This window comes from Oncorhynchus clarkii, chromosome 26, assembly GCF_045791955.1.
Source record: "Oncorhynchus clarkii lewisi isolate Uvic-CL-2024 chromosome 26, UVic_Ocla_1.0, whole genome shotgun sequence".
NCBI lineage: Eukaryota > Metazoa > Chordata > Actinopteri > Salmoniformes > Salmonidae > Oncorhynchus > Oncorhynchus clarkii.
Window position 1 is genome coordinate 30,267,052 of NC_092172.1, and position 16,244 is coordinate 30,283,295.

The 16,244-nt window shown below is 43.0% G+C and overlaps 1 protein-coding gene across 2 annotated transcripts in view; it reads left to right on the forward strand.

The window, feature by feature from the left end:
- The window catches only part of LOC139385090 (protein unc-13 homolog C-like), a 235,673-nt gene that overhangs the window by 127,234 nt on the left and 92,195 nt on the right, over positions 1-16,244 (forward strand). Inside the window, exons 18-23 of one of the 2 annotated variants that reach the window (XM_071130138.1) lie at positions 1,544-1,670; positions 4,296-4,392; positions 4,719-4,862; positions 5,124-5,201; positions 5,360-5,437; positions 7,364-7,390. In XM_071130138.1, the coding sequence (XP_070986239.1) occupies positions 1,544-1,670; positions 4,296-4,392; positions 4,719-4,862; positions 5,124-5,201; positions 5,360-5,437; positions 7,364-7,390 (551 nt within the window). The remainder of the gene's footprint in view (positions 1-1,543; positions 1,671-4,295; positions 4,393-4,718; positions 4,863-5,123; positions 5,202-5,359; positions 5,438-7,363; positions 7,391-16,244) is intronic. The other variant, XM_071130139.1, reaches the window with a different exon arrangement.

Here is a 16,244-nt window from a genome sequence, read left to right on the forward strand (position 1 = left end):
GGGTGGACCATTTCAGATTGTCAGTGATGTGTACGCCGAGGAACTTGAAGCTTTCCACCTTCTCCACTGCGGCCCCGTCGATGTGAATAGGGGGGTGTTCCCTCTGCTGTTTCCTGAAGTCCACGATCAGCTCATTCGTTTCGTTGATGTTGAGGGAGAGGTTATTTTCCTGGCACCACTCCACCATAGCCCTCACCTCCTCCCTGTAGGCCGTCTCGTCATTGTTGGTAATCAGAATGCAAACTTGATGATTGAGTTGTAGGCTTGCATGGCCACGCAGTCATGGCGGAACAGGCAGTACAGGAGGGAGCTGAGAACGCACCCTTGTGGGGCCCCTATGTTGAAGATCAGCAAATTGGAGCTGTTGTTTCCTATCTTCACCACCTGAGGGCGGCCCGTCAGGAAGTCCAGGACCCAGTTGCACAGGGCGGGGTTCAGACCCAGGGCCCCTAGCGTAATGATGAGTTTGGAGGGTAATATGGTGTTGAATGCTGAGCTGTAGTCAATGAAAATCATTCTTATATAGGTATTCCTCTTGTCTAGATGGAATAGGGCAGTGTGCAGTGTGATGGCGATTGCATCATCTGTGGATCTCTCTATACCCCCTCCCCTCTCTCCCTTACCTCCGTTCTCTCTCCTCTCTATCCCCAAGTTCTGTGGTAGTTAGTATGTCCTACTCTACTGTGATAGAGCCTACCATGTCATCAGACTGAACTTTCATTATGTACCAAGTCAGCTCTCATTAGACCCTGTGTGTGTGTGTGTGTGTGTGTGTGTGTGTGTGTGTGTGTGTGTGTGTGTGTGTGTGTGTGTGTGTGTGTGTGTGTGTGTGTGTGTGTGTGTGTGTGAGAGTGAGAGTGAGAGTGAGAGAGAGAGAGAGATTCCACCAAGGTCATGTCACTACCAGTGTCTGTGTTTACAGGATTCCTGGTCTAGTCTTAGATTACCTGTCTCTGTCAATATCAGGTCAGCCATAGACTTGTCGTGAACCAGGCTCACGCGTGACTTTAGCGGTATGACAACGTGAGACTAGGTCAGCCATGTTATAGGTCTAGCAGGACTTGTTGCAGAATGTAAATCAGAGAATGTAAACCCTTCCAGGCTTCTCACTTCCTGGCTACCTGGATATATTTCAGGATTCACCTAGTCCTTGTTCCGATTCTCCTCTCTTCTACGAAAATGTGCACTTGCACACTCCCTGTCATGGATTTCAAAGGATTGCTGTAAACATTGGCTGGAGGGAGTCTCCACCATCCATGGCAGGGAGTGTAGAAGTGAACACTTTGAGAGGAGGGTGGAGAATCAGGATGTAGCACTAGAGTAGAGGGACTGCCTGCACCCAACAGTCGCTGTCCATTCTCCTGTGGTGCTGAACTTCAGAATTCCGATTCCATCGCTGTCCACTTCTGTGGGTCTGGATATCAGATCTCCCCTATTAGCTTGATTGATTGATTCAGCCTTTTACTCCTGTGGCAAGTTCACCAAGTCATATCTCAGTCCAGACATGCATGTTAACATTCTGCCTTTTCATTTCCCCTGACAGAGCACGATAAGCACCGTCTATGCAAGAGCACAGAGTACATGAACCTTCACTTTAAAGTCAAGTGGTTCCACAACGAGTACGTCCGCGAACTGGCTGCCTTCAAGGACACACCCCCTGAGTATTCTCTGTAAGTAGTGTACTGCATGAACACACACACACACACACACACACACACACACACACACACACACACACACACACACACACACACACACACACACACACACACACACACACACACACACAAAGATTATGCCCCCAAAACATGCTACCTCTCACCATTACCAATAACAGGGGAGGTAAGCATTTTTCGGGATATTTATGCTTTTTCACTCATCATGATTCACAATTCCTTCATAATTATCCGTAATCATGGTACATTCTTTTAGTTTTAAAAGGGTTCTTTGGGCTATCTCCATAGGATAACCCTTTTTACCTCCAGATAGAACCCTTTTCTACATGGAACCCAAAAGAGTTCTAACTGGAACCAAATGTATTTTATTAGGATCCCCATTAGCCGATGCCAATGGCAACAACTAGTCTTACTGGGGTCCGACACATAACAAAATCACAATAAAATATAACAATAAAACCTAACAATTTACAATAAAAGGGACTCCAAAATGATCCAAAACGTTATTTACCATTTCTATTGGGCACAACATAAACCGAAACACAACTGAAACAAACTGCAAATGCATCCAACAAGTTTGTAGAGTCACGTGCCAGGAATATGGGACCAAGTACTACACTTTTGACTAAATGTAATACACTACAAGTGAAACTGTCAAATACTTATGACACCTTCAAATGGGGGGACTAGATACATAAAGTGCTTTCATTTCTAAACAGTAAAACAGATGTGTATGAAAATACCCTCAAATTAAAGGTGACATTCTGAACTGTTGCCTTGTATTAAACATTTCATCTCAAATCCAAAATGCTTGAGTTTAAAGACAAATGAAATGTTTTAGCTTCACATTCCAAATAAATACACACACATTACACCAGCTGAGTGTTCTCTGTAAATACTACAGCACGGTGTTTTATCCTTGATGATGTCATGTTGTCTCCAACAGGAGCAGACATATTACTTTAATCAGCAAATAAATACAGTCATTCAATCAACCTACACAAACACACCCTACATGTACAACTGAGTATTCACTGGAAGTACTGTAATATACCCAGACAAACACACCCTACATGTACAACTGAGTATTCACTGGAAGTACTGTAATATACCCAGACAAACACACCCTACATGTACAACTGAGTATTCACTGGAAGTACTGTAATATACCCAGACAAACACACCCTACATGTACAACTGAGTATTCACTGGAAGTACTGTAATATACCCAGACAAACACACCCTACATGTACAACTGAGTATTCTCTGGAAGTACTGTAATATACCCAGACAAACACACCCTACATGTACAACTGAGTATTCTCTGGAAGTACTGTAATATACCCAGACAAACACACCCTACATGTACAACTGAGTATTCTCTGGAAGTACTGTAATATACCCAGACAAACACACCCTACATGTACAACTGAGTATTCTCTGGAAGTACTGTAATATACCCAGACAAACACACCCTACATGTACAACTGAGTATTCTCTGGAAGTACTGTAATATACCCAGACAAACACACCCTACATGTACAACTGAGTATTCTCTGGAAGTACTGTAATATACCCAGACAAACACACCCTACATGTACAACTGAGTATTCTCTGGAAGTACTGTAATATACCCAGACAAGCACACCCTACATGTACAACTGAGTATTCTCTGGAAGTACTGTAATATACCCAGACAAACACACCCTACATGTACAACTGAGTATTCTCTGGAAGTACTGTAATATACCCAGACAAACACACCCTACATGTACAACTGAGTATTCTCTGGAAGTACTGTAATATACCCAGACAAACACACCCTACATGTACAACTGAGTATTCTCTGGAAGTACTGTAATATACCCAGACAAACACACCCTACATGTACAACTGAGTATTTTCTGGAAGTTCTGTAATATACCCAGACAAACACACCCTACATGTACAACTGAGTATTCTCTGGAAGTACTGTAATATACCCAGACAAACACACCCTACATGTACAACTGAGTATTCTCTGGAAGTACTGTAATATACCCAGACAAACACACCCTACATGTACAACTGAGTATTTTCTGGAAGTTCTGTAATATACACACACACAAAAAAACACACCAAGTTCAGTTTACTTCCTGAATTGATTGAATTGAAATAGAATGTAGCCCATCCCTGCCATACATCTTAAAACCCAAAGTGCTTTACAAATCAGCATTTAAAACTAGATTGAAAACATTTATGGAGAGAATGTCATGAGGGTCAGGTAAAAGACCGGTATTAAATCCTTAAAGATATGGAATACTGCTCTCCCAGACAACCTTGCTAGTGCCCTCACAGAGAAGCACCTCCCTGTCACTGCTGGTCAAACACCATCCAATCCATTACAGAGTGAGTTGTGAATGACAGCTCACAGTCCCACCCACCTGCTGCTGTCATTTAAACACAAAGCACCTTCGGGAGTTAAGGACACACACACGCCCATCTTATTTATGATCCCTTTCTCTTGTAGCAGATGCCCTTAATCAAGGAGCGCAGCAGGGAATACACTTTTAACACACACACACTTTGAATTCTATGTACAGTGTACTCACTGTGTGTGTGTGTGTGTGTGTCCTCCAGGTGGTTCGAGCCGTTTGTCATTCAGTGGCTGTCTGAGAATGAGGATGTTGCCATGGACTTCCTACACGGAGCTCTGGGGAGCGACAAGAAGCTTGGCGTGAGTACTCACACACGCTCCTCTTTTCTCACTCGCTCACTCTCACTCGTTCACTGTCTGGTAGTCCTCTGTCTCTTCTCAGTGAGGGATGAATAAATAACAGCAGTGTTGACATACAGCACACTGCTGCTCTTCTCACCCCAATGAAATACTGCACCATTGTGAAGTACTAAAGCTCTCTCTGTCTCTCCCTATCTCTCTCTCTCTCCTCTTTTTCTCTCTCGGCCAATCTATTTCTCTCCTCTCTTTCTCCCCCTTCTCTTTCTCGCTCTCTCCCTCCTTCTCTGTCTCTTTCTCTGTCTCTCTGTCTCTTTCTCTTTCTCTAGTTCCAGCCAACGTCGGAACATGTCCTGTTCTCCTGTTCGGTGGTGGATGTGTTCACTCAGCTCAACCAGAGTTTTGAGATCATTAAGAAGCTGGAGTGCCCCAACCCACAGGCCCTGGCTCACTTCATGTGCCGCTTTGCTAAGGTCAGGCACGAACCTCCAACCTAATGTCCCTAGCTGTGTGTGTGTGTGTGTGTGTGTGTGTGTGTGTGTGTGTGTGTGTGTGTGTGTGTGTGTGTGTGTGTGTGTGTGTGTGTGTGTGTGTGTGTGTGTGTGTGTGTGTGTGTGTGTGTGTGTGTGTGTGTGTTCCTGTGTGTGTGTGTCTGTTTGACTGTGTGTGTGTCCAATACTATTGATATTGTTACAACTCAGTAATGTTCATTCCTTTTCTTGTATTTTTTCTAGACCATCAACAAAGTTCTGTTGCAGTATGCTGCAATCATAACCAAGGATTTTGGCTTGTTTCTGAACCAGGAGAAAGTGGTAAGTGTTCTCTGGATGCACATAATGATCATTCTGCACACAAAAAAAGATGGACCAGCCCATCTAGCATTCACCTAAACTTCCCTCTGGCCAGTCTGGTTCTGAATAGTACTGATACATTCTATATGTATAATAACATGACTGTGTCTCTGTGACAGCCCTGCATCCTCATCAACAACATCCAGCAGCTCAGAGTTCAGCTGGAGAAGATGTTTGAGTCCATGGGAGGCAAACAGGTCTGTACTGTAGCAACCCATTACCTTTATACATACCCCTTACCCTTTACCCCAACCCCAAGACTATAGGAGGCAAACAGGTCTGTACTGTAGCAACCCATTACCTTTATATATACCCCTTACCCTTTACCCCAACCCCAAGACTATAGGAGGCAAACAGGTCTGTACTGTAGCAACCCATTACCTTTATACATACCCCTTACCCTTTACCCCAACCCCAAGACTATAGGAGGCAAACAGGTCTGTACTGTAGCAACCCATTACCTTTATACATACCCCTTACCCTTTACCCCAACCCCAAGACCATGAGAGGCAAGCAGGTCTGGATCTCTTCTTCCCCCCTCATATCCCCATGTTCCCAGACCCTCCCTGGCCCTAATCCCGCTCCTAACCCATCAGACAATCCTCACCTTCCCCCTAGATCTGTCACTATCCCTCTGAAGACTGGTTCTATTTCTCCGCTCTTCTAACTCTTCTCCCTCCATCCTGTCTGGTCTTGTACGTTCTACTTTGTTTCTTTTATAAATGTTGTTTTATAAATGTTTGATGAATGTATGGAGTAAAGCCCTTAGTCTGTGTCTTGGGTTTCAGATATTCTAGCATGTCCCCCACAACTCTTTCTGTCTGTCTGTCTCTCTGTCTGTCTCTCTGTCTCTCCCTCTAAGTCTGTCTGTCCACCTCAAACTCTGTCTGCCTGTCTCTCTGTCTGTCTCTCTGCCTGTCTCTCTGTCTGTTTCTCCCTCTAAGTCTGTATGTCTGTCCCCCTCTAGCCTGTCTTTCTGTCCCCCTCTAAGTCTATCTGTCCCCCTCTAAGTCTGTCTGTCTTTCTGTCTCTCTACGTCTGTCTGTCTCTAAATCCATCTATCTGTCTCTCTGTCTGCCCCCCCCCCCCCCCCAAGTATCTGTCTGTAAGTCTATCTGTCCCCCTGCTCTAAGACTATCTGTCTGTCTCTAAGTCTATCTGTCAGTCTGTCTCTCTACGTCTGTCTGTCTGTCTGTCTGTATGTATGTATGTCTGTCCCCCTCTAAGTATGTCTGTCTGACCCCTCTAAGTCTGTCTGTCTGTAAGTCCATCTGTCTGTCTATCTGCCTCTGTCTGTCCCCTCTAAGTATGTCTGTCTCTCTCTCTCTCTCTGTCTCTCTATTTGTCTGTCTCTAAGTCTATATGTCTGTCTCTCTGCCTCTCTGTCTGATCCCCCCTCTAAGTCTATCTGTATGTCTGTCTCTCTGCCTCTAAGTCTAACTGTCTGTCCCCCTCTAAGTCTATCTGTCCACCTCTAAATCTGTCTGTCTGTCTTTCTACCTGTCTCGAAGTCTGTCTGTCTCGCTGCCTCTTCCTGTAAATCTATCTGTCTGCCTGTCTCCCTCTAAGTCTATCTGTCTGTCTGTCTCTCTGTCTGCCTCTCCCTCTATGTCTGTCTGTCTGTCTGTCTGTCTGTCTGTCTGTCTGTCTGTCTGTCTGTCTGTCTGTCTGTCTCTCTGCCTCTCCCTGTAAGTATATATGTCTGTCTCTCTCTAAGTTCGTCTGTCTGTCTGTCTGTCTGTCTGTCTGTCTGTCTGTCTGTCTGTCTGTCTCTCTCTCTCTCTCTCTCTCTCTCTCTCTCTCTCTCTCTCTCTCTCTCTCTCTCTCTCCCCCTCTCCCTCTCCCTCTCCCTCTCCCTCTCCCTCTCCCTCTCCCTCTCCCTCTCTGCTTGTGTCTGTGTCTGTCTAATCCTGAGAATATAGCAACAGTTTTCTGTTATGTGCATGGTGTCTCTCTCTCCCTCTCCCTCTCTGCCTATGTCTGTGTCTGTCTAATCCTGAGAATATAGCAACAGTTTTCTGTTATGCGCATGGTGTCTCTCTCCTGTTTCTAACGTTTTAAATGCCTTGAGTTTTGTCTTCTGTGGTCTTGTGTTTCCCCATTCTACCCTGCTCTCTACCAAGGAGGAGGGGGCTGTGTCCTTTTGCAAGGTGTGTAGTATAGGACTCATACCTCCTACCATCCTAACCCCCCTTTACTAAACATAGGACTCCTACCTCCTACCATCCTAACCCCTCTTTACTAAACATAGGACTCCTACCTCCTACCATCCTAACCCCCCTTTACTAAACATAGGACTCCTACCTCCTACGATCCTAACCCCCCTTTACTAAAGATAGGACTCCTACCTCCTGCCATCATAACCCCCCTTTACTAAACATAGGACTCCTACCTCCTACCATCCTAACCCCCCTTTACTAAACATAGGACTCCTACCTCCTGCCATCCTAACCCCCCTTTACTAAACATAGGACTCCTACCTCCTGCCATCATAACCCCCCTTTACTAAACATAGGACTCCTACCTCCTACCATCCTAACCCCCCTTTACTAAACGTAGGACTCCTACCACCTACCATCCTAACCCCCCTTTACTAAACATAGGACTCCTACCTCCTACCATCCTAACCCCCCTTTACAAAACAAAGGACTCCTATCTCCTACCATCCTAACCCCCATTTACAAAACATAGGACTCCTACCATATACCATCCTACCTAACACCCTTTAATAAACATAGGACTCCTACCATATACCATCCTACCTAACACCCTTTAATAAACATAGAAGTCCTACCATCCTACCTAACACACTTTACTAAACATAGAACTCCTTCCTAACACCCTTTACTAAACAGAACTCCTACCATCCTACCTAACACACTTTACTAAACAGAACTCCCACCATCCTACCTAACACCCTTTACTAAACAGAACTCCTACCATCCTACCTAACACTCTTTACTAAACATAGAACTCTTACCATCCTACCTAACACCCTTTACAAAACATAGAACTCCTACCATCCTACCAAACACCCTTTACTAAACATAGAACTCCTACCACCCTACCTAACAACCTTTACTAAACATAGACCTCCTACCATCCTACCTAACACTCTTTACTAAACATAGAACTCCTACCATCCTACCTAACACACTTTACTAAACATAGAACTCCTACCTAACACCCTTTACTAAACATAGAACTCCTACCATCCTACCTAACACCCTTTACTAAACATAGAACTCCTACCACCCTACCTAACACCCTTTACTAAACATAGAACTCTTACCATCCTACCTAACACTCTTTACTAAACATAGAACTCCTACCATCCTACCTAACACACTTTACTAAACATAGAACTCCTACCTAACACCCTTTACTAAACATAGAACTCCTACCATCCTACCTAACACCCTTTACTAAACATAGAACTCCTACCACCCTACCTAACACCCTTTACTAAACATAGAACTCCTACCATCCTACCTAACACCCTTTACTAAACAGAATTCCTACCATCCTACCTAACACTCTTTACTAAACAGAACTCCTACCATCCTACCTAACACACTTTACTAAACATAGAACTCCTACCTAACACCCTTTACTAAACAGAACTCCTACCATCCTACCTAACACCCTTTACTAAACAGAACTCCCACCATCCTACCTAACACTCTTTACTAAACAGAACTCCTACCATCCTACCTAACACACTTTACTAAACATATTACTCCTACCTAACACCCTTTACTAAACAGAACTCCTACCATCCTACCTAACACCCTTTACTAAACAGAACTCCTACCATCCTACCTAACACCCTTTACTAAACAGAACTCCTACCATCCTACCTAACACCCGTTACTAAACAGAACTCCTACCATCCTACCTAACACACTTTACTAAACATAGAACTCCTACCATCCTACCTAACACCCTTTACTAAACAGAACTCCTACAATCCTACCTAACACCCTTTACTAAACATAGAACTCCTACCTAACACCCTTTACTAAACATATAACTCCTACCTAACACCCTTTACTAAACATAGAACTCCTACCATCCTACCTAACACCCTTTACTAAACAGAACTCCTACCATCCTACCTAACACACTTTACTAAACATAGAACTCCTACACTCCTACCTAACACCCTTTACTAAACATAGATCTCCTACCATTCTACCTAACATCCTTTACTAAACAGAACTACTACCATCCTACCTAACACTCTTTACTAAACATAGAACTCCTACCTAACACCCTTTACTAAACATAGAACTCCTACCATCCTACCTAACACTCTTTACTAAACATAGAACTCCTACCTAACACACTTTACTAAACATAGAACTACTACCATCCTACCTAACACCCTTTACTAAACAGATCTCCTACCATCCTACCTAACACTCTTTACTAAACATAGAACTCCTACCTAACACCCGTTACTAAACATAGAACTCCTACCTAACACCCTTTACTAAACATAGAACTCCTACCTAACACCCTTTACTAAACAGAACTCCTACCATCCTACCTAACACACTTTACTAAACATAGAACTCCTACACTCCTACCTAACACCCTTTACTAAACATAGATCTCCTACCATTCTACCTAACATCCTTTACTAAACAGAACTACTACCATCCTACCTAACACTCTTTACTAAACATAGAACTCCTACCTAACACCCTTTACTAAACATAGAACTCCTACCATCCTACCTAACACTCTTTACTAAACATAGAACTCCTACCTAACACACTTTACTAAACATAGAACTACTACCATCCTACCTAACACCCTTTACTAAACAGATCTCCTACCATCCTACCTAACACTCTTTACTAAACATAGAACTCCTACCTAACACCCGTTACTAAACATAGAACTCCTACCATCCTACCTAACACCCTTTACTAAACAGAACTCCTACCATCCTACCTAACACCCGTTACTAAACAGAACTCCTACCATCCTACCTAACACACTTTACTAAACATAGAACTCCTACCATCCTACCTAACACCCTTTACTAAACATAACTCCTACCATCCTACTTAACACCCTTTACTAAACATAGAACTCCTACCTAACACCCTTTACTAAACATAGAACTCCTACCTAACACCCTTTACTAAACATAGAACTCCTACCTAACACCCTTTACTAAACATAGAACTCCTACCATCCTACCTAACACTCTTTACTAAACATATAACTCCTACCTAACACACTTTACTAAACATGGAACTACTACCATCCTACCTAACACCCTTTACTAAACAGATCTCCTACCATCCTACCTAACACTCTTTACTAAACATGGAACTCCTACCTAACACCCTTTACTAAACATATAACTCCTACCATCCTACCTAACACCCTTTACTAAACATAATTCCTACCATCCTACCTAACACTCTTTACTAAACAGAACTCCTACCATCCTACCTAACACACTTTACTAAACATAGAACTCCTACCTAACACCCTTTACTAAACATAGAACTCCTACCATCCAACCCAACACCCTTTACTAAACAGAACTCCTAACATCCTACCTAACACCCTTTACTAAACATAGAGCTCCTAACATCCTACCTCAAACCCTTTACTAAACATAGAACTCATACCATCCTACCTAACACCCTTTACTAAACAGATCTCCTACCATCCTACCTAACACTCTTTACTAAACATAGAACTCCTACCATCCTACCTAACACCCTTTACTAAACAGATCTCCTACCATCCTACCTAACACCCGTTACTAAACATAGAACTCCTACCATCCTACCTAACACCCTTTACTAAACAGAACTCCTACCATCCTACCTAACACCCGTTACTAAACAGAACTCCTACCATCCTACCTAACACACTTTACTAAACATAGAACTCCTACCATCCTACCTAACACCCTTTACTAAACATAACTCCTACCATCCTACTTAACACCCTTTACTAAACATAGAACTCCTACCTAACACCCTTTACTAAACATAGAACTCCTACCTAACACCCTTTACTAAACATAGAACTCCTACCTAACACCCTTTACTAAACATAGAACTCCTACCATCCTACCTAACACTCTTTACTAAACATATAACTCCTACCTAACACACTTTACTAAACATGGAACTACTACCATCCTACCTAACACCCTTTACTAAACAGATCTCCTACCATCCTACCTAACACTCTTTACTAAACATGGAACTCCTACCTAACACCCTTTACTAAACATAGAACTCCTACCATCCTACCTAACACCCTTTACTAAACATAATTCCTACCATCCTACCTAACACTCTTTACTAAACAGAACTCCTACCATCCTACCTAACACACTTTACTAAACATAGAACTCCTACCTAACACCCTTTACTAAACATAGAACTCCTACCATCCAACCTAACACCCTTTACTAAACAGAACTCCTAACATCCTACCTAACACCCTTTACTAAACATAGAACTCATACCATCCCACCTAACACCCTTTACTAAACATAGAACTCCTACCATCCTACCTAACACCCTTTACTAAACAGAACTCCTACCATCCTACCTAACACCCTTTACTAAACAGAACTCCTACCATCCTACCTAACACTCTTTACTAAACATAGAACTCCTACCATCCTACCTAACACCCTTTACTAAACTTAACTCCTACCATCCTACCTAACACCCTTTACTAAACTGAACTCCTACCATCCTACCTAACACACTTTACTAAACATAGAACTCCTACCATCCTACCTAACACCCGTTACTAAACAGAACTCCTACCATCCTACCTAACACCCTTTACTAAACATAGAACTCCTACCTAACAACCTTTACTAAACATAGAACTCCTACCTAACACCCTTTACTAAACATAAAACTCCTACCATCCTACCTAGCACCCTTTACTAAACAGAACTCCTACCATCCTACCTAACACACTTTACTAAACATAGAACTCCTACCTAACACCCTTTACTAAACATAGAACTCCTACCATCCTACCTAACACCCTTTACTAAACATAGATCTCCTACCATTCTACCTAACATCCTTTACTAAACAGAACAACTACCATCCCACCTAACACTCTTTACTAAACATAGAACTCCTACCTAACACCCTTTACTAAACATAGAACTCCTACCATCCTACCTAACACCCTTTACTAAACAGATATCCTACCATTCTACCTAACACTCTTTACTAAACAGAATTCCTACCATCCTACATAACACTCTTTACTAAACAGAACTCCTACCATCCTACCTAACACCCTTTACTAAACAGAACTCCTACCATCCCACCTAACACTCTTTACTAAACATAGAACTCCTACCTAACACCCTTTACTAAACATAGAACTCCTACCATCCTACCTAACACCCTTTACTAAACAGATATCCTACCATCCTACCTAACACTCTTTACTAAACAGAATTCCTACCATCCTACCTAACACTCTTTACTAAACAGAACTCCTACCATCCTACCTAACACCCTTTACTAAAAAGAACTCCTACCATCCTACCTAACACACTTTACTAAACATAGAACTCCTACCTAACACCCTTTACTAAACAGAACTCCTACCATCCTACCTAACACTCTTTACTAAACAGAACTCCTACCATCCTACCTAACACCCTTTACTAAACATAGAACTCCTACCATCCTACCTAACACCCTTTACTAAACATAGAACTCCTACCATCCTACCTAACACCCTTTACTAAACATAGAACTCCTACCATCCTACATAACACCCTTTGCTAAACATATAACTCCTACCATCCTACCTAACACCCTTTATTAAACATAGAACTCCTACCATCCTACATAACACCCTTTACTAAACATATAACTCCTACCATCCTACCTAACACCCTTTATTAAACATAGAACTCCTACCTAACACCCTTTACTAAACATAGAACTCCTACCATCCTACCTAACACCCTTTACTAAACATAGAACTCCTACCTAACACCCTTTACTAAACATAGAACTCCTACCTAACACTCTTTACTAAACATAGAACTCCTAACTAACACTCTTTACTAAACATAGAACTCCTACCTAACACCCTTTACTAAACATAGAACTCCTACCATCCTACCTAACACCCTTTACTAAACAGAACTCCTACCATCCTACCTAACACCCTTTACTAAACAGAACTCCTACCATCCTACCTAACACCCTTTACTAAACAGAACTCCTACCATCCTACCTAACACTCTTTACTAAACATAGAACCCCTACCATCCTACCTAACATCCATTACTAAACATAGAACTCCTACCATCCTACCTAACACCCTTTACTAAACAGAACTCCTACCACCCTACCTAACACCCTTTACTAAACAGAACTCCTACCATCCTACCTAACACCCTTTTTCTAAACAGAACTCCTACCACCCTACCTAACACCCTTTACTAAGCATAGAACTCCTACCATCCTACCTAACACCCTTTACTAAACAGAACTACTACCATCCTACCTAACACCCTTTACTAAACATAGAACTCCTACCTAACACCCTTTACTAAACACAGAACTCCTACCACCCTACCTAACACCCTTTACTAAACATAGAACTCCTACCATCCTACCTAACACCCTTTACTAAACATAGAACTCCTACCATTCTACCTAACACCCTTTACTAAACATAGAACTCCTACCATCCTACCTAACACCCTTTACTAAACATAGAACTCCTACCACCCTAACATTCTTTATAAAACCCTTTAGGCCTACTAAAGGAAAGTCTCCTACCATCCTACCATTCTTTATAAAAACCCTTTAGGCCTACTAAAGATAGTCTCCTACAATTCCTAACATTCTTTATATAACCCTTTAGGCCTACTAAAGATAAATCTCCTACCATCCTACCATTCTTTATAAAACCCTTTAGGCCTCCTAAAGATAAGTCTCCTACCACCCTAACATTCTTTATAAAACCCTTTAGGCCTACTAAATATAAGTCTCCTACCAACCTAACATTCTTTATAAAACCATTTAGGCCTACTAAATATAAGTCTCCTACCAACCTAACATTCTTTATAAAACCATTTAGGCCTACTAAAGATAAGTCTCCTACCAACCTAACATTCTTTATAAAACCATTTAGGCCTACTAAAGATAAGTCTCCTACCACCCTAACATACCTCTTACATTCTTAATAAAACCCTTTAGGCCTACTAAAAATAAGTCTCCCACTTCCTTACCATCTTTCACTTAGAATAGGATTCCTTAGAAATGGTTGTGGTCCTTCATTCTGTTTAACCTGATGAAGATCTTCTGGATGGAAACAGTGGTAATTAGGACCATACAGTGTGAAGGACATTATTTATTTTAGCATAGGACATCTTAACTCTCCCTACCACCATCTACAGAACTATAGTAAATGCATGTATCCGCACCCCAATCCCCACCTATGCTTCACCCTATCTCAGCACCACACACACACCCCATCTATGCTCTCACTCTCTCAGCACCATGTGCCACAGGACATACGGAATCAGAGCTACCAATCTGTCATCTAGCCCCCACACTCTGTCATCTAGCCCAACTCTCTGTCTGGGAGCAGTATTTATCTGTCATCTATCCCCACTCTCTGTCAGGGAGCAGTATTCATCTTTCATCTAGCCCCCACTCTCTGTCAGGGAGCCGTATTCATCTGTCATCTAGCCCCCACTCCCTGACAGGGAGCAGTATTCATCTGTCATCTAGCCCCCACTCCCTGACAGGGAGCAGTATTCATCTGTCATCTAGCCCCACTCTCTGTCAGGGAGCAGTATTCATCTGTCATCTAGCCCCCACTCTTTGTCAGGGAGCAGTATTCATCTGTCATCTAGCCCCCACTCTCTGTCAGGGAGCAGTATTCATCTGTCATCTAGCCCCACTCTCTGTCAGGGAGCAGTATTCATCTGTCATCTAGCCCCACTCTCTGTCAGGGAGCAGTATTCATCTGTAATCTAGCCCCACTCTCTGTCAGGGAGCAGTATTCATCTGTCATATAGCCTCCACTCTCTGTCAGGGAGCAGTATTCATCTGTCATCTAGCCCTCACGTTCTGTCAGGGAGCAGTATTCAGCTGTCATCTAGCCCCAACTCTCTGTCAGGGAGCAGTATTCATCTTTCATCTAGCCCACACTCTCTGTCAGGGTGCAGTATTCATCTGTCATCTAGCCCCCACTCTCTGTCAGGGAGCAGTATTCATCTGTCATCTAGCCCCACTCTCTGTCAGGGAGCAGTATTCATCTGTCATCTAGCCCCAACTCTCTGTCAGGGAGCAGTATTCATCTGTCATCTAGCCCACACTCTCTATCAGGGCGCAGTATTCATCTGTCATCTAGCCCCCGCTTTCTGTCAGGGAGCGGTATTCATCTGTCATCTAGCCCCACTCTGTCAGGGAGCAGTATTCATCTGTCATCTAGCCCCCACTCTCTGTCAGGGAGCAGTATTCATCTGTCATCTAGCCCCACTCTCTGTCAGGGAGCAGTATTCATCTGTCATATAGCCCCCACTCTCTGTCAGGGAGCAGTATTCATCTGTCATCTAGCCCTCACTTTCTGTCAGGGAGCAGTATTCAGCTGTCATCTAGCCCCAACTCTCTGTCAGGGAGCAGTATTCATCTTTCATCTAGCCCCCACTCTCTGTCAGGGAGCAGTATTCATCTGTCATCTAGCCCCCACTCTCTGTCAGGGAGCAGTATTCATCTGTCATCTACCCCTCACTCTCTGTCAGGGAGCAGTATTCATCTGTCATCTAGCCCCCGCGTTCTGTCAGGGAGCTGTATTCATCTGTCATCTAGCCCACACTCTCTGTCAGGGGGCAGTATTCATCTGTCATCTAGCCCCCGCGTTCTGTCAGGGAGCAGTATTCATCTGTCATCTAGCCCCACTCTCTGTCAGGGAGCAGTATTCATCTGTCATCTAGCCCCCGCGTTCTGTCAGGGC